This window comes from Ctenopharyngodon idella, chromosome 9, assembly GCF_019924925.1.
Source record: "Ctenopharyngodon idella isolate HZGC_01 chromosome 9, HZGC01, whole genome shotgun sequence".
In the NCBI taxonomy this organism is placed as follows: domain Eukaryota; kingdom Metazoa; phylum Chordata; class Actinopteri; order Cypriniformes; family Xenocyprididae; genus Ctenopharyngodon; species Ctenopharyngodon idella.
In genome coordinates, this window is record NC_067228.1 from 23518070 (window position 1) to 23538073 (window position 20004).

The following is a 20004-nucleotide window of genomic DNA, read 5'->3' on the forward strand; positions in this document are numbered from 1 at the left end:
CACATTCAAATGGTCTATCTAATCAGCTGGAGAGGAGGCATATACACAGCAGACTCACTTAGTTAGCCTCCCCTCGGACAGCAAGCCAAATACGCTTATTTTTCTCTTTTACTCTATTCGATCATTTGTGAGTGTGAACTTGTGAAAACAACTGTCACAGGTAATTGGACATTATTTTCTTTTTTATTTATATATTTATTTATTTTCAAAGGTTTATTTTTGGCGTTTTTGCCTTTCTATTATGATAGGACAGTGACAGGAAGTGAAGTTGGAGAGAGAAAGGGGGGACGGGATCGGGAAAGGTCCATGAGCCAGAACTCAAGCTCTGATCACCCGAGCTGCCCACAAGGCTATCGACGCCGACGATAGGATTTTATTTTCAACTTGACCACAATGTTTTATTCTCCATCATTCAATACATTTTGCCTTTACATAAATTAACCTTTATGTTATGTCATCGCAGATTAAAATCTACAAATCAAAATATTTATTGCATTTATGATAAAAAGGCTCAGCACCCAAGGATCACCTATTTGCCTCAATGCATACAGTGTCTTTGGGTGGATTGCTGAGGCAGACTGCCGGCAACAACCATTTTAGGATTGTTCGTGATTTGGTCTTAGTGACTTAAGAGTCCTCTTGACTACTCCTAACTTTTCACAGATTTAGGAGCTAGTTTTAGCGCTAAAATGTTTTGTGAAATACTCTTAGAGCAAAAATTTAGGACTGACACGCCCATTATTTTTAAGAGTTTTCCCTAAATCGCCAAGTTAGGAGCTACTTTTAGCCTTAAGATGGTTTGTGAATACAGCCCCAGGAATGGCGAGAGAACATTGTGCATGGTACATTTTTCGTCTTCAAACCAAACTAGGGACTTCAGCCGACAAAGTTTAAATCCTGCCTGGCTAGCGTGCTTCCCATAATGTTTACGCATTAGTTCAGTAGGCGGAGAGTAGGCGCTCTTTTGTGGATGTTCAAACACATTCGACCTGAGCATCTACACTACAAAGCAATTCAGTCGAATGTGTTCAACCAATACCTCTGGAAGTGGTTGAAAGTGGACAAGTTTAAAAGGTTTTAGACCCCGTTTATACCTGTATTTAGCATTGTCCACTTGTGATTCAATCGACCAAAATGCATCTTAATACCAGGGGTAAACAGGGCCTAAATTCTGCAGGATTGAGCATCCCTGCCCGAGTTCAATATACCGTATTATATAATACATTACTGGGGGCTCTGGATCATAATATTTTCCCAAGACATTAAGTATTTGGTACAAGTTGTATAGGTTAGATCATGTTTGATTTTTTGTTGAAGAAATCTGATGAGACATTAATGCAGAACTGTGGTCTCTGTTTGACTGTTTATTTTTCATTTATTAGGGCTGTTATTGTGACTGTAACTGGGACGTGCGTTACCTGCTATGTTTCTGGGCTCCTGTTGGGGCTGTTGGATCGGTGAAGGGATGTGCTTGAATAACGCCAAGTTGTTGATCATATGACTACCCACAAGTGTGCTCCGTCCAAAGGCCCTCCAGTCTACAACGGTGATGGTAAGTGGAGGGAGGAGGTGTTCTTCTTCAGGCAGCTCCTATAGACAGACAACAGCAGCCAGAGACATGCTGAGATCAGCAGAACACCATCGATGAGATCAACAGCGATGAATCACATGAGCAAGGCCATGGGGACGACACCATATATGTCAACATTAAACACAGAACCCTGTTGTTGAAGCAGTTGACTAACCACATCAAAGGCATCCACAAGTATTGTGAAGTTCGGGTTTTTCTTGTAACTCTGTATCACTGAGGAGTTGACGCCTGCTCCTGCACACTTGATAAAAACTTGAGGCCGATCGACGGATAAGAGCTGAACTTTCTTCAGTTCTCTGAGGCCCCAGAACAAAACCTGCAGTGCACATAAATACAAACTCAACGATACTTGTATTCAAAGTACAAACAAAACTCAACAATACTTGTATTCAAAGTACAGACAAAACTTATAGTATACACTGAAAAAAACTACATTAACATTCTCAAAATGGAGAATGTGTGGTATGTTACACATACCAAAACTACAAATTGAGACCTCATACATAGACCACAGGACTATTTCCAACTATTATCATGCAGTTTTGTGTATGAGATATTGAGAGGCTTTTAAAAGATAAAAAAGGAAGTTTTAAAAGAGGAATTCACAACACTTTTGGGAAATGGTAGATGAGTCAAGATAAAGCAGTTTGATAACAGCAGAAAAAGCTCTGACTAAAAATGTTTCATAAGTAGATGTCAAAAGTTGACATGTGAAAGATATTTAGATTTACACAGTGCAGTGTACTGGTGGAAGTTAAACCTGAATTATTTAAATCTGTATGATATCTTCTTTATACATAAATAAATAAATAAATAAATAAATAAACATAAATAAACAAAATCAATAGTTCATAAATAATTTTCAAGAATAATGATGGGCTTAGAATTCAAATGACTAACAACCACCAATCTCTCTAAAAGAAATCACAAATAAAGCATTCATTATTAATGTATGAAATAAAATGGCTGCAAAAATACAAATCTCAAAATCTGTCTCACACTATGAAGATATATATAATGTTTCCAATTTACTGCTTGAAATCAATGCATTTTGACAGCTGTCAGTTAAACTAAAGAACAATGCAGTGTACTTTCATAAGAATTTCCTGTTGTTTTGCTTTTTTTTAGCGCTTTACATATAGACAGTAAGTTATAGATTGTGCACCTCAATTCTGTACTTGCACAGCACAGGCCGGATGTATGAAGGTACAGGGATAACCCCTCCATCTGGCTCATCTAAATCAGGGAGTGTGTGTTCTCCTGACTTTGAGATCTACAGCATCATGGGTAAGACAAACAGACACCATATTAGTTTCTGCATTAGATTATACAAATTTGTAAAGCACATACATAACTCATTATTTTAAGACTGGACCTGAATGAGTTCAAAGGCTCCCAGTATGTCTCCTCCTGACAGGCCGCCACAGAACAATGGACTGTACTTCAGCTGAGGAGGGGAGTATCGCTCCTCTGACAGTTTGACTACAGGAACAGCCACTGTCGACCCCAGGTACTCTGTACCCTGGAGCAAGCAAACAGGTCACAGCATTTAAGACAGACTGATAAATAATGCAAAAAAAAAAAAAAATACAAATAAAAATGTAGCTGCATATCAAACTTAATTCAATTACAGAACCATTAGAGAAGTACTACATTTGTGGTCTGTATACTTATGTGAATGTGCTTTCCTTACCACTGCATCATCATCATACACTTCAATCACAACTAGCGGGGGGTCCTGGACTATTTCATCAAGCCCTCCATACAGAGACACGTTATTTATCAGAATCAGCTGATTCCACGTGGGAGTCAGTGTTTGCTTGATGATCTGAAAAATTACAATTTGGACAAATATGAATAACCTTTTCACATTATAAGGTTATTTGCTTTGTGGCAATTTTATCTTTTGTGACTAATTATCCAGAATCAAAGAGTATTTCTGAAATAGGTGCTCTCACATTTCTATAAATTTTCTAAAATATTCTTTGACAACAGATTCACTGACTTAACTTAATTTACCTCAAAGACTTGCACTTTTTTTATAGAACCATAATATATATATATTTTACACACACATGCACACTATATTGCCAAAAGTTTTGGGACGCCTGCCTTTACGTGCACATGAACTTTAATGACATCCCATTCTTAATCTGTAGGGTTTAATATGGAGTTGGTCCACGCTTTGCAGCTATTACAGCTTTAACTCCTCTGAGATGGCTTTCCACAAGTTTTAGGAGTCTGTTTATAGGAATTTTTGACCATTCTTCTAGAAGCGCATTTGTGAGGTCAGGCACTGATGTTTGCAAGAAGGCCTGGCTCACAGTCTCCACTCTAATTCATCCCAAAGGTGTTGAGGTCAGGACTCTGTGCAGGCCAGTCAAGTTCCTCCACAACAAACTTACTCATCCATGTCTTTATGGACCTTGCTTTGTGCACTGGTGCGCAGTCATGTTGGAACAGGAAGGGGCCATCCACAAACTGTTCCCACAAAGTTGGGAGCATGAAATTGTCCAAAATGTCTTGGCATGCTGAAGCATTAAGAGTTCCTTTCACTGGAACTAAGGGGCCAAGCCCACCCCTGAAAAACAACCCCACACCATAATCCCCCCTCCACCAAACTTTACTCTTGGCACAATGCAGTCAGGCAAGTACCGTTCTCCTGGCAACCACCAAACCCAGACTCGACCATCAGATTGCCAGACAGAGAAGCATGATTCGTCACTCCAGAGAACACGTCTCCACTGCTCTAGAGTCCAGTGACGGCGTGCTTTACACCACTGCATCCGACGCTTTGCATTGCACTTGGTGATGTAAGGCTTGGATGCAGCTGCTCGGCCATGGAAACCCATTCCTTGAAGCTCTCTACACACTGTTCTTGAGCTAATCTGAAGGCCACACAAAGTTTGGAGGTCTGTAGCTACTGACTCTGCAGAAAGTTGGCGACTTCTGCGCACTGTGCGCCTCAGCATGCGCTGACCCCGCTCTGTGATTTTACATGGCCTACCACTTCATGGCCGAGTTGCTGTTGTTCCCAATTGCTTCCACTTTGTTATGATACCACTAACAGTTGACGTGGAATATTTTGTAGTGAGGAAATTTCACGAAAATACTCATTGCACAGGTGGCAACCTATCACGATACCACGCTTGAATTCACTGAGCTCCTGAGAGCGACCCATTCTTTCACAAATGTTTGTAGAAGCAGTCTGCATGCCTACAGTAGGTGCTTGATTTTATACACCTGTGGCCATGGAAGTGACTGGAACACCTGAATTCAATGATTTGGAGGGTGTCCCAATACTTTTGGCAATATAGTGTGTGTGTGTGTCTGTGTGTCTGTGTGTTATATATATATATATATATATATTATATATACACACACACACACACCTTATTCCTGACGAGCCTACTGTGTTTTGAATTATGGGTGGCACTACCAGTTCAGGGAACTTCTATTCAAAAAGACTGAAACGAATCATTTCAAATCATAAGGTTGTCCTACAAATAAAGCTTATCCATCAGTTTGACTGAATGAGTAGTCAATTTTCCTTTCATGTTTTATTTTCAGACATCATGAGAATAACGTAACTCTTGGTATTTTAACATGACATGTTATAACAAGAATATCTATGGAAAAAGCTCTTTTCAGTTGCTGCATTCTTTTCCTTATGATTATTTTCTTTTTTCCCTATTCCACAGTAATAGTATGAAAAAAAGGAAAACATATACTGCACATTTGTGGCCTGTTCTCCTGATTTAATTTGCAATATATCTCATTAATAATTCACTGGAATGCATGAAGAATCTCTTGTTTTTCTCCTCAAATCCTCACGTCTCTTTCCAGGTTTGTTTTTTCATAGGTAAATACAATTTATTATCTGTCAAAATGACGGAAATCACTTTGAAATGGTATCATGCAATGCTGAAGTTAATGAACATTCTTGATTTAGGCAACGTATGTTACATAATACAGATATATAACTACAGTGATATTTAACCCGTCCGTTATTGCTGTGGAAAGAATCACACTTTTGGGGTTACTCATGGTCTGCTGAAAGTACCTTACTGATGGATGCTTTTACACTGTTAAATGTCTTTTTAATGTTCGATGGTTGAAGGGCGAGTAGAACAATGTCATCTCATTGCACCCAGTTAAAACAAACGTATTATTGCATTCATAGAGCGAGCCTTTCACTGATTTTTTACAGCTTAAAAGGAAGTAAGGTGAATATATATTTACAGTAGGTACGGAAAGTATTCAGACCCCCTTAAATTTTTCACTCTTTGTTATATTGCAGTCATTTGCTAAAATCATTTAAGTTCATTTTTTTTCCTCATTAATGTACACACAGCACCCCATATTGACAGAAAAACACAGAATTGTTGACATTTTTGCAGATTTATTAAAAAAAAAAAACTGAAATATCACATGGTCCTAAGTATTCAGACCCTTTGCTGTGACACTCATATATTTAACTCAGGTGCTGTCCATTTCTTCTGATCATCCTTGAGATGGTTCTACACCTTCATTTGAGTCCAGCTGTGTTTGATTATACTGATTGGACTTGATTAGGAAAGCCACACACCTGTCTATATAAGACCTTACAGCTCACAGTGCATGTCAGAGCAAATGAGAATCATGAGGTCAAAGGAACTGCCTGAAGAGCTCAGAGACAGAATTGTGGCAAGGCACAGATCTGGCCAAGGTTACAAAAAAATTTCTGCTGCACTTAAGGTTCCTAAGAGCACAGTGGCCTCCATAATCCTTAATGGAAGACGTTTGGGACGACCAGAACCCTTCCTAGAGCTGGCCGTCCGGCCAAACTGAGCTATCGGGGGAGAAGAGCCTTGGTGAGAGAGGTAAAGAAGAACCCAAAGATCACTGTGGCTGAGCTCCAGAGATGCAGTCGGGAGATGGGAGAAAGTTGTAGAAAGTCAACCATCACTGCAGCCCTCCACTTAGGGGCTTTATGGCAGAGTGGCCCGATGGAAGCCTCTCCTCAGTGCAAGACACATGAAAAAACACCTGAAGGACTCCAAGATGGTGAGAAATAAGATTCTCTGGTCTGATGAGACCAAGATAGAACTTTTTGGCCTTAATTCTAAGCGGTATGTGTGAAGAAAACCAGGCACTGCTCATCACCTGTCCAATACAGTCCCAACAGTGAAGCATGGTGGTGGCAGCATCATGCTGTGGGGGTGTTTTTCAGCTGCAGGGACAGGACGACTGGTTGCAATCGAGGGAAAGATGAATGCGGCCAAGTACAGGGATATCCTGGACGAAAACCTTCTCCAGAGTGCTCAGGACCTCAGACTGGGCCGAAGGTTTACCTTCCAACAAGACAATGACCCTAAGCACACAGCTAAAATAACGAAGGAGTGGCTTCACAACAACTCTGTGACTGTTCTTGAATGGCCCAGCCAGAGCCCTGACTTAAACCCAATTGAGCATCTCTGGAGAGACCTAAAAATGGCTGTCCACCAACGTTTACCATCCAACCTGACAGAACTGGAGAGGATCTGCAAGGAGGAATGGCAGAGGATCCCCAAATCCAGGTGTGAAAAACTTGTTGCATCTTTCCCAAAAAGACTCATGGCTGTATTAGATTAAAAGGGTGCTTCTACTAAATACTGAGCAAAGGGTCTGAATACTTAGAACCATGTGATATTTCAGTTTTTCTTTTTTAATAAATCTGCAAAAATGTCAACAATTCTGTGTTTTTCTGTCAATATGGGGTGCTGTGTGTACATTAATGAGGAAAAAAAATGAACTTAAATGATTTTAGCAAATGGCTGCAATATAACAAAGAGTGAAAAATTTAAGGGGGTCTGAATACTTTCCGTACCCACTGTATATATATATATATATATATATATATATATATATTGCACTTCTGGTAAGATGTTAACTGCATTTCATTGAATCTTACTTGTACTGTGAATAATAAATCACATAAATTCATGCTTACACCAGTGCTTTGGCTATAGGACAGAAAAGACACCCAGGCAAAGGGGTCTGAGAGGCCAGTGTTGTCTGCTGCGATGAGACCACGAGCCTGGTACATATGAGCCCTCAGCTGGAACATGTGCTTCTCTGTGTACCAACAACAAACAGCAAGACAACATGCCAATCAGTATCTTACAGAGAAAAAGAAAGATAGACAAAGAAAAATAACTCATGCTAGCAATATAAGAGTGCTGAGCAAACTTGCCTGTGTAGAGTAAATACTCAGGAGGAGGGCCAGTCCTGTCCTCAGATGAGACGCCTTCCAGTTCAAAGCCTGATGGGAGATCATTCAACATGCAGGATGAATCTCTGCAAGTTCCCAGCCACAAGTACACATCAAGTTTAGCCTGGACGGTCCACCCCGGTCCACGCTTCCCTGGAGGCTGAAAGACACATTTTTATGAATATGTAATGAATGTTTCCTTTTAAAAGTTCGAAGTTAAATCCAGAGCTAAGCATTTGATATCAGAGTTCAAACCTTGAGGAACAGGGTCTTGATCTTCCCACAGTCTCTGCCTCTCTGCTCTGGGCTTTCAGAGAAGAGAAGGTGACGAGCAGGGATTCTGGCATACGCCAGACGCTTGTTATTACTGACCAGACACACAAACACATCTGGTAAAGTGTGCTGAGGCTGACAGGCGTAAGATGAAGAGGAATATTAGTAATGATGCAGACTTACACTATACATATGACAGTTCAAGGATTTGTATATAACACAATGACACAAAATAACAACCTCTTCGACCAGAAATCTCAGTTTCTTTTTAATTTTCTGGACTTCCAGCAGCATCTCTTTTACAGTCAAAGATCTCCTCTTGGGCTCAAGGAGTCCTCCTGCTACTTCAGTCATACTCTCCTGAAGAGCAGGAAATAAAATCAAAGATTGGCCAAATATACATACACTACCAGTCAAACATTTAAATACTTATTCTTGACAGAATTTATGTTCTCATGATCTTAAAAATCTTTTTAATTTAAAGGCATATACTTAAATGCTTGACATTTGTTTTGTAGACAAATTTAAAGTGCACTTACAAATGAATTTCATTACACATTTTTTTTTTTTTATTAAATTTTGGTGTTGAAATAAATTAGTTAGATAGTGGAGTAAAAGCAGTGATGCACAATAATTCACAGTCATACAGGAATAATACAAAACAAGAGAGCTCTTCTGTAGTTTTACAAATAGAGGTCTCTAGAAAACAGCTTATGAGAGCATGCATAAACAACACCCACCAGCTCCTGTTTGCACAGTGTCAGCCTCTTTTTGTCCAGTAAGGTCAAGTTGCTTCCCTTCACCTTTTTTTCAGCAAAAGCAATAAACTCTCTGCAATAAACATACCGTTACATTCAGCATAAACAATAAGGATACAGTTGTAGAATTTCATTAATGTGTGGACATTAAGAAGGAAGAAAGAAATCATTTATAAAGGGATAGTTCACACAAAAATTAAAAGTCTGTCATTATTCATTCACCCTTATGTTGTTCCAAACATGAGTGTCTTTCTTTCTGCTGTGGACGACAAAAGAATAATGTTTCCAACTGTTTTTGTCCATACAATGAAAGTCAGTGGGGTCCAAAACAACATTAGACTACACTGACTTTCATTGTATGGACCAAAAAAAAAAGAAAGAACCACAGAAGAAAGAAAGTTATACAGGTTTGGAACGACATGAGGGTGAGTAAATGACAGAATTCACATTTTTGGGGTTTATAGGGCTCATGAACAGTATTTTTTTTATTATCTGGTAAAATAAAGCACTTTGTTAACTTTCAAAACGCAGCACTTCCTCCACCTAAACTGACACAACAGTGACACCTACTGGGTGTTAAGAAACTTGGATCACTATCACATCATAAGGTGCAATGCTGGAACTTTAGTAACATTTTAAGGAACCTCAGGTGACCATAATTATAATAATAATAAATTTAAACTCTTTGAGGCCTACTAAATGTAAAGGTTTTGCTTTTGTTCTGGTATCACTGAATATCTCCCTTAATTCCCTTAGGGTTTTTAGACCTACCTGGCATCTCTTCTAAATTCCCGAAGAACATGATGCATAAGAGACCATGCCTCTGGAGACAACATTTTATCCAATTCTGCCACCTTAGCGATTCCCTCCTCCTGACAAACATTAATTGAAAATAACCACATGAACTACAAGCTGATCACACGATAATGTAATAAAACAGTCTTGTGTTGAAGGCTCACATACAAACATCAGGGCGATTGTGTCCAGCATGTTGGCGTGATGGAGTCGGTAAACTCGATCCTCCCAGCTGCCATAAACATACACACAGGGCTTTTGCGCTGTGATGGGTAAGTGCATGTAGTGCCTGCACAAAACAAGATTATGGGTCCAGGTTTGCTCATGAATAAAGTATTCCCCATTATTTAATGAAGGTATAAACTTTTTAGTGTTGTTTGATCTGAGCACCTCTGTGCATCTCCGAAAAGAGGTCTCTCTGGTATTGTAGTAGATTTGCACGTCATTGTTGCTGTGGTGTCCAGAAGAGGAGTGGTAAGGGACACATCTTCAAGCTTTTTCTTTGAAGGAGGCGGTGCAACACCATCAATTAAATTCCCAAAGTTACCTGAAAAAAACAAGTACACATTTAAAGGGGTCATATGCTATCATAATATAGTTAGTTCTTCAGGTGTTACGTAAAAATGACTTCTCAAAATATTAAATGTATTTTCATGTATATGCTCATATAACAATATCATAATTTTGACATAATCTGTTAAAATTACATCAAGTACATTCAGTGTTGGGTTTAATGTATTACTAAGTAATCCATTACTGTAATTTAATTACTTTCCCTTGAAAAAGTAAAGTAAGGGATTGCTCTCAACTTTTCTGTAATTTAAGTACAGTTACCTCTGATGTAATTGCATGAAAAACTGTATAGACTAGAAGAATTCTATATAAAACAATTTTTAATTTTTTAATGTAACATCAAAATTTTATGTTAAAATGTATGTTTTTAATGTAACCTTGTCCCTTTAATAAGTTTGGTCAGTTCAAGAATAAATTATGCAATTTAATATTATTTATTTGAAAGAAATAAAAGAGCAGTTTCATGTCTATTCTTGAATTGTTCGACTGGTCGAGGTTGATATGGGATTTACAAATTAATTAGTAATAAGTAATGCAATACTTTTTAGAGAGAGTAATTAGTACAGTAATCTAATTACACTGTTGAAGATGTAATTAGTAGCTAATAATTAATTTGTTTAGAGTAACTTACCCAACACTGAGCACATTATAGTTACTTTTATTTTTAAGTAATTTAACTGCAAAAAAAATATTTATCTGTGACCGACATATTGTGTGCGATCAGGTTACCACATGATTTACAATTGACAGTCAAAAAGAGCTGGAACCATCAAGTTCTGTTCAACCCTGTAACCAAGGTTATTATTAACTATCTTCTTCAGACAATCACAATCGTATATCCTTAATCCTCCGAGGTTTATAATGGCTATAACGCATACTACGTCATGGCATTGTGTACTACGTCGTGGAAGTTTACGCTTTTTGGACGTACGTTGAATGCGTATGGCTGTCGTGCCGGAAGCTTGTTATTTTACTTTCTAAACTTTTCAACTCACTTCAGAAGGCCTTTATTAACCACCTGGAGTCGTATGGATTATTTTTTTTAATGGATGATGCAATTTTTTTGTCTTCAAAATTTGGGCAGCCATTCACAACCATTATAATCCTTGGAGGACTAAGGATATTTTTAAATATATCTCCGATCATGATCTGTTCATCTGAAAGAAGATAGTCATACACACCTAGGATGGCTTGAGGGTGAGTAGTAAATCATGGAATAATTTTCATTTTTGGGTGAACTATCCCTTTAATGAAAAAAAAAAAAAAAATTGCTTAAGATTATAAGCAAACTCCTAACTTCTTTACTTTTTCTGGTCATGGTTATAATAAGAGTTTCAGACCCTATTTCGAACTTATTTGTCGAAAGTGCCTTTTATGTTGTTGAATGTAAATTCTGTCACGTTTACCAATGGTGAACTCAAGGCTGATAGGTCTATCACCGATTCTTCTGTCAATCATGGAAGCCTCGAACACACAGCCAAAGAGCAGGAAGGTTTCCTTGTCTCCATCATTGATCTAAATTTAAGTTAAACAATGACTTGGGTAGCTTAAATATAATGGAAATGTATGTAGAAAGGATGGAAAAAAACTGACAGATTAAAGAATGGAGTAAAAAGGAGAGCGACTGCTGCAAACACCTTCTGTGTGGGCTCCACTGGCATCACCTCAGGTCCTATAGTCTTGGACTTCTCCTCCTCACCTCCAGCTCCTGTCCCAGTTTTGGGATCTTTCCCCGCTGCTTTCCCTCCCTTGGTATCTTTCAGACTGATCTTTGAAAGCAGGGATTTAGATTCAGCACCTCCAGACAGGATTTCCACACCCAGTTCTATGTAAACCCTGCCTCTGTAGGACACCCCCTCTCCAACACCCTCGTTCAGCTCCTGGCTGTCGTCCACCAGTGTGGAATTACGAAGTGAGCCGTAGAGGTTGATCCATGCTGGTCCGAATGTGGGCAGGAAACCTTGAGAAGAGCAATGAATGATGAAAGAATATGGTAACTAACTACAATCATTTGTTTGCAGATGCCACTGGGTTTGATAATTTGTATATTGTTTTCTAATACAATAACATTCAGACATTTTTAAATGTGACCAAGGTGTCCAAATACTTTTGTGGCCACTTGGCCTATAATTCAAAACTACTATTTTTTTAACAAAGTAATGAAATGGCAAACCGTTGTCTCCATCATTGTCGTTTGAGATGGTGTGTAGATCAATGTAATGAGTCCCAATGGCCACATCATTCATGCTTCCCTCATCCAGAACCCGAATTTTCAGTCTTTGACACAGTGGAGGAAACATCTCCTTAAACACCACCTGCTCGTTCCATACTGGTTCTGCTGTGCTCTTCTGAGTAGACGTCCTGCCCTTTCAATCAAGAAAGAAAACGAGTGTCAGAAAGAGATTTCGGAAGAATCTTACATAGCTTTTGCTATAACCACACTTACCCAGGGGATGTAATACTGAAAAAATAACAACCAACCAACCAAATAAACAAACAAACAAACAAAAACCAACAGATCACGTTCTTTCATTAAAAAGCGTGCGACGCCGCACATCAAACGACAAAGAACACAGCGCTCAAGACGCATGACATTTAAACCTTTTATACTTACTTGACATAGCGTCTAATTCCGAAAAAGAACCGACTTGGACTACATAAGAACTATTTATATATTTATAAGTCATTTATGTGTTATATTTTTCTTTTTGTCCTGCTCAAAATGAACTGTTGTTGTATAGAAGAAGATAGGCTACGTAACGATTCCTGATTTTTTGTGGCCTAGGCCTATACAGGTTTGTAACGGCATGAGGACAGTGTAGGCTACTGTTAGCTAAAACTATTTGAGATAACAAAGAAATAAACCTGAAATAAAATAAAAAGGCTATAAACAGGCTACTAATGAAAAACTTCAACTTAAAAAAACAACTTAAACTAGAGTTAGAAATGTTGTCTTGGCAACTAACTGATATAAATACGTTTAAACTGAAGGTCTATAATTACAAAAAAGGAAAAATTCATCTATATAGAAATTTTAAATAAAAATAAAACGAATAGAAAAAATGACAACAATACATAAAATGACTAAAATCATTAAAACTAAAATGAAAATATTTTTGATGAACTACCCCTTTAATTGTGTTTAAAAGCACTGGATTGTGCGCTTACAACTTGACCGAAGAATGACACCTCTACGTAAGGATCTATGAGGGCTGTCGTGTCTCCAACAAAGGCTTTGGTCACATTGGCCATAATACTGGAGTTTATTCTGGGAAGACCTTCTGCTCGGTACACTATCACGTAAAACCGAGCCCATGGCCGTTCAGGGCTTAAGCCTTCAGGAAGCAGGAGGTGCCTGGGGTAGGACAAACATTTTTAACATCATGAGATACATTAGGCACATTCAACATCCAGTCATTATTATGCAATAAAAAAAACGATATCTTACTTATCTATCTGTTCCTCTGCATCACTGAACTTCTGGGACGGTAGTGCAACATCTCCCTTTCCTGACACGCTGATATCACACTTTAAGTGCCCTTTCACCCCTGTGCGGATGTCAGCGGGGTCTGTGAGCGTGGCCCACTTATTGATGAACCGATGGCCTTACACAACAAGAGCAAGATTTATTGTTTTATAAGCAGAGTCACCAATAATCCAAATCTGAGACCAGATTCATGAACTTCACTATCTAAAGAAAAGGTGCAAGAAGCTGCAAACCAAGCATTTACCAGGTTGGGAGTAAACCGTCCCGACATCAATCTTGAACATTCCCACACAGAAGCTCTTCATGATCTTTGAGTGCATAACCTTTGAGAGAAGCACACTGTGAGCTCTGCCAGCTTATGTCAAGAAAACCATTTTGTTTACACATGTACTTACAGAAAGTTTGATGACTTTGTCAAAAAAGATGTCTTGATTGCAAAAGAAGTCAAACACAAAATACTGTTGGGCATAAGACAATTGTTATTCAAATTCTTGCCATTAATGCCATTATTTCAGAGAGTGTCCAGTTGGACAGTATGATCACCTCATTGTAAAAGGGAGCATTGGTTCCTTCTTTCACAGACGTCTGCTTTTTCTCATCTCCAATTTCAATCACGACACTAGGATCTATATTATCCCCGATCAGCTGCCTAGCCTCTGTTATATTGATGGAGATCTTAGGAAGAACATAACATTTTTCGGCAATCTTTCATTATTAAGAGTAACAATTTTACCATTTAAAAAACAAATCAAGAAAGGTTGTGTTCAAACTGCAACTTTTACTAAAATTATACTGAATTTTACCTGGAAATGTTGTGGTTTGCTTTCAGCTTCCAAGATCCTGGCCACAGGTTTACATCTTTTAAGTACAAAAATGAATGAAATGAAGATGTCATACATAAACTACAAGAATGAACACTTTACACTGTGCAAAGATTGGAGAGGAAAATAAGAAGTGCCTCTTAGTATTAGCAATCTGTCTGAAGGAAACGTGTGCCGAGGTGGACTCTTCAGCGGGTACAGGCTGTGGTACGTCTACCACGACTGGATCGCCAGGAATAGTTTCAGACTCAGCCTCTAAAATATAAAGATTAAACCAGCTCAGTCAGAATTGTTTTACAAGCATTTTAAACCTTCTGTAGTAGATCAGGATCAGCTGTTATATGTCTGAATTAATGGATTTAAATGTGATTTGAATTCTGTGTCAACAAAACCATGCAGTTAATCCTCATGAAATGTTCTACATCTTTACTTGCATAACGTCGTGTTTGCTTTCATGGCCTTACCTAGAGCACCTTTGTTTGCAATTATAACACCCTTGTTTCCTTTCCTTTGTTTTTTCTTCCCTTTTATTCCAAATTTTTTGCTGCAAAAACACAATGGAATATCAGACCGTTATAAAGCACTCCTCCCAGTCTAACCATATATACTTTTTTTTTTGCCCATTTATGTGACACTGGACCACAAAACCAGTCATAAGTTGCACAGGTATATTTGTAGCAATAGCCAACAATACATTGTATGGGTCAAAATTATCGATTTTTCTTTTATGCCAAAAATCATTAGGATATTAAGATCATGTTCCATGAAGATATTTTGCAAATTTCCTACCGTAAATATATCAAAAATGTTTGGATATGCATTGATATGGACTTCTTTTGGGCAACTTTAAAGGCGATTTTCTCAATATTTAGATTTTTTTTGCATCCTCAGATTCCAGATTTTCAAATAGCTGTATCTCGGCCAAATATTGTCCTATCCTAACAAACCATACATCAATGGAAAACTTATTTATTCAGATTTTAGATATATTAAAAAAATTTTTTAAAAAAATTGACCCTTATGACTGCTTTTGTGGTCCAGGGTCACATTTGTCTCTCTTTCATGCATTTTCCTTATAATAATGAGCCCTATAGTTAAAGGGGTAGTTCACCCAAAAATGAAGAATGTCAGTAACCAAACAGATCTCACCCCCAATTGACTACCATAGTATTTATTTTTCCTACTTTGATAGTAAATGGGGGGCGAGATCTGTTTGGTTACTGACATTCTTCCAAATATCTTCCTTTGTGTTCAACAGAAGAAAGAAATTCATACAGGTTTGGAACAACTTAAGGGTGAGTAAATGATGACAGAATTGTCATTTTTGGGTGAACTATCCCTTTAAGAATTGGAACTAGGAATAGAAAGGTTGGAAAGTTTGCAGCTGAAACTAGAGCTGTCACCATTGGGCCTGTGAGTAAGTTAACTCTAAATTTGTAAGTAGGCCTATTTTATATGTTGTTTTGGATAGAAGCATTTGCTAAATGACTATTTATTAGACATCAAGGTTTCTCCATTTCTGTCACATGATGGAGTTTGGGCTTCTTGTCACTGTCGCCTTTGGCTTGCTTAGTTGGGGATACTTCATTTGTAACAATATTACTGATTTAACTGCACTCACACTATTGGACGAGAACAAAACTTGAACCGAATTAAGCTGAATAGTGACACTATTGTCTTCTGCTTTATAGCTGAATCAGTTTTTTTTTTTTTTTTTTTTTTTCTAAAACTGATTTATTTCGCAACATCGAAACTATTATTGAACAAAACCGAATCAGTATTTTATTTTAATCAGTATTACTCAAGCTGAATAAAGGCACTATTGTCGTCAGTAGAGCTGCTTATAGCTGCATTAAAGGATTAGTCCACTTTCAAATAAAAATTTCCTGATAATTTACTCACCCCCATGTCATCCAAGATGTCCATGTTCTTCTTTCTTCAGTCGAAAAGAAATTAAGGTTTTTGATGAAAACACTCCAGGATTATTCTCCTTATAGTGGACTTCAATGGTCTCCAAACGGTTGAAGGTCAAAATTATAGTTTCAGTGCAGCTTCAAAGGGCTTTAAACGATACCAGACGAGGAATAAGGGTCTTATCTAGCGAAACGATCGGTCATTTTCTAAAAAACAAAAAATCAAAATGCTTTATAGGCACAAATGATCGCATCACAAGTGCTTCCACCAGAACGCGATTCCGTATTCTTCAAAAAGCTTACGCTAAATTTCCTACGCTTTCCCTATTCAACTTACGGAACGAACGCGGCGCCAGTTCCGTTTTTTCCGTAAGTTGAATACGGAAGGTGTAGGACATTTAGCGTAAGCTTTTTGAAGATTACGGAATCGCGTTCTGGTGGAAGCACTTGTGATGCGATCATTTGTGCCTACAAAGCATATACATTTTGATTTTTTTTTTTTTTTAGAAAATGACCTATCGTTTCGCTAGATAAGACCCTTATTCCTGTTCTGGTATCGTTTAAAGTCATTTGAAGCTGCACTAAAACTGTAATTTTGACCTTCAACCGTTTGGAGACCATTGAAGTCCACTATAAGTAGAATAATCCTGGAATGTTTTCATTAAAAACCTTAATTTCTTTTCGACTGAAGAAAGAAGGACATGGACATCTTGGATGACATGGGGGTGAGTAAATTATCAGGACATTTTTTATTTGAAAGTGAACTATTCCTTTAAACATATTTCATAATGAATGAACTTTACAGTTATTGAAGTTAACAAAATAATCACTGAACTGAATTGAGCTGAATAATGACAGAATTATCTTGCTACAGCTGCTTTACAGCAGAATTTGTCTCATATTTGATGAAGTTTGCATTATTAATTCTATTACTTTCCTGTTTATTATTGTGAAGCTGCTTTGAAAATTTCTATTATGTAAAGTGCTATAAAAATAAAGGTGACTTGAGTTGGCATGAAACTACTATTTAGTTTGTAATGCAATCTGTACTATTCAGAGAACCAATAAACACCTTTTTGAAAAAAGCGCTCCTAAGAGAGCTTACCCATGAGGTGCATCGCTGTCTTTATCTCGGTCCATTCTTTCAGGAAGAGTTCATTCAAGGGAAAATATCCAGCTCAGAAACTGTGACCGTAACCCACTCCATCCAGTGAGACAGTGAGTGCACTTCCTCCCCAGACGTCTGTTTGACTTTCTGTTGCTGAACTATTGCATTACAAACAAGGGTGGAAGACTGTGGCATGTGTGTTTTTAGGAAACTCAGAGGCCATACAGCATTTCAAATTTCAGAATTAAATGATTGTCAATACACCAAACACTTTGCAAATAAAGATTTAAATGTTGTATTGTAGTGTTTAACATTTTAAATGTATAGTATTACAGTAAAAAAAAGAAAAGAAAAGAAGTGTGTATTTAAACATTCTCCCTTATCAGAATGAAAATAACACTGAAGCCATAAAACAACATTTGGCACATGGAAGTCGATCGTCTCCATCTGTACTTTGGTGGTGCCACTTTACAGTAAGCTTCTATACATCAGTTAATACATATATCATGAGCTAAAGAAAATCAGCCAGTTTGACAGCATTTATTAATCTTTGGTTAATGTTAATTTATGTGAAACATAAAGTTGTGCATTGATGGGATAGTTCACCCTAAAATGAAAATTCTGTCATCATTTACTCACCCTCAAGTTGTTCCAAACCTGTATGAGTTTATTCTGTTGAACACAAAAGAAGATATTTTGAAGAATTTTGGTAACCAGACAGTTGATGGGCCCCATTGACTTTCATATTATTTTTTTTTTCTCCATACTATGGGGAAGTCAACGGGTCCATCAACTGTTTGGTTACCCATCTACTTCAAAATATCTTTTGTGTTCAGCAGAAGAAAGAAACTCATACAGGTTTAGAACAACTTGAGGGTGAGTAAATGACAGAATTTTAATTTTTGGGTGAACCTTTAATGTTGCACATGTATTACTACAAGAATAGAAATGAACAAAGATTAAGTTTTATTAGTAGCCTACATTGTTACAGTCAGTTCATGTTAACTATTAACTTACGTAACGTTAACAAACAATAAAGTGTTTAGTTTAATTTAGTTTGAACAGCATTTACTTTAAGTGGCAATGTTTTAAGACATTAGTCATTGAAGTAGTTATAATAATTTATGTGACTTAAAACATTAGTTAGCAATTAAGATATTTAATGACAAAGGTGCTAGCTATATACTGAAATAAATGTAAGTGTTCAAACTGGTCTGAAACACAATTGATGCAAATTAGGTTGTTAAACTACATAGCAAGTTCTAAGTACTCAACATGACACTGTTTGCTGACAGTGAAAAGCAGGATGTACAAGGATCCACCTCTGGTAAATATATGCACCAACTCAAACATTTGCCATTACAAGGCTGGTTTATTTATTTTATTGTATTAAAACATTATAAAAATAAAATATTGCAAATAACATTTTACATATTATAGACATATTATAATATTTATACATTATTGGCCTTTGATGCAGTTCAGAAACACTGTTGTAATTTGAAGAATATAACTTTATAATGGCTTTATTCTGTAAGGCAGTTTTATCACTTGCAGCAAATCTGTTTGATTTGTTTCCATGCTGTAGAGCAGTGGCTTCTAAAAGCCTTAAAGGATTAGTTCACTTTAAAATGAAAATTCCCCAAGCTTTACTCACCCTAAAGCCATCCTAGGTGTAAATGACTTTCTTCTTTCTGATGAACACAATTGTAGTTATATTAATAAATCTCCTGACGCATCCAAGGTTTATAATGGCAGTAAACGGGATCAACGAGTATGAAGCTCAAGAAAGTGCCTCCATCCATCATAAACGTACTCCACACGGCTCCAGTGGGTTAATAAAGGCCTTCTGAAGCGAAGTGATGCGTTTGTGTAAGAAAAATATCCATATTTAACAAGTTATAAAGTAAAATATCTAGCTTCTGCCAGACCACCTTCCATATTCAACTTACGAAAAAAGACCTCTCGCAGTTCAAAATGCTTACACTATGCCCTATTCATTTTTCGTAAGTTGAATACTTTCTTCAGCTCATACTTGTTGTTTCCGCTCACTGCCTTTATAAAGCTTTGATGTGTCAGGATATTTATTAATATAACTCTGATTGTGTTCATCAGAAAGAAGAAATTCATATACACCTGGGATGGCTTGAAGGAGAGTAAATCTTGGGGCAATTTTCATTTTAAAGTAAACTAATCCTCTAACTTGCCTCAAGTTAAAATATGTTCTTATTAATTAGTGGGTCACACTTTATATTAAGCGTCTTTATGTAGTAAGATTTAAAGGGGGGATATAATGCTATTTCATGTATTCCGACTTATTTACACTGTTAAAGAGTTGCATTCTCATGTTAAACATGGCCAAAGTTTCAAAACACGAGTTGGGCGTATGACGAAGTATTTCTGTGCCAAAAATACTCTTCCAAATCCTCATAAACTTCGCTGTCTTTTTTTCC

General features: G+C 37.3%; 1 protein-coding gene and 1 long non-coding RNA gene across 2 annotated transcripts in view; both read right to left on the bottom strand.

Annotated features, from left to right (window-relative positions):
• fer1l6 (fer-1 like family member 6) overlaps positions 1-14326 on the bottom strand; it is a 22708-nt gene extending 8382 nt beyond the window's left edge. The window contains exons 1-21 of the mRNA XM_051905883.1: positions 14253-14326; positions 14105-14167; positions 13954-14032; positions 13671-13827; positions 13391-13577; positions 12396-12588; positions 11860-12182; positions 11629-11737; positions 10040-10196; positions 9818-9938; positions 9626-9726; positions 8837-8927; positions 8337-8456; positions 8079-8231; positions 7806-7983; positions 7563-7687; positions 3285-3419; positions 2967-3113; positions 2757-2864; positions 1746-1907; positions 1419-1590 (exon numbers count right to left, since the gene is read on the bottom strand). Coding sequence (XP_051761843.1) covers positions 1419-1590; positions 1746-1907; positions 2757-2864; positions 2967-3113; positions 3285-3419; positions 7563-7687; positions 7806-7983; positions 8079-8231; positions 8337-8456; positions 8837-8927; positions 9626-9726; positions 9818-9938; positions 10040-10196; positions 11629-11737; positions 11860-12182; positions 12396-12588; positions 13391-13577; positions 13671-13827; positions 13954-14029 — 2815 coding nt within the window. The 5' untranslated portion in view covers positions 14030-14032; positions 14105-14167; positions 14253-14326. The remainder of the gene's footprint in view (positions 1-1418; positions 1591-1745; positions 1908-2756; positions 2865-2966; positions 3114-3284; positions 3420-7562; positions 7688-7805; positions 7984-8078; positions 8232-8336; positions 8457-8836; positions 8928-9625; positions 9727-9817; positions 9939-10039; positions 10197-11628; positions 11738-11859; positions 12183-12395; positions 12589-13390; positions 13578-13670; positions 13828-13953; positions 14033-14104; positions 14168-14252) is intronic.
• Positions 14327-14666: 340 nt separating this feature from the next.
• Positions 14667-17726, bottom strand: LOC127518788 (uncharacterized). Its single transcript, XR_007931660.1, has 3 exons — positions 17549-17726; positions 14995-15074; positions 14667-14785 (listed from the first exon to the last, which is right to left on the bottom strand). It is a non-coding gene; the product is annotated as an uncharacterized LOC127518788 (long non-coding RNA).
• Between the last annotated feature and the right edge of the window lie 2278 nt (positions 17727-20004).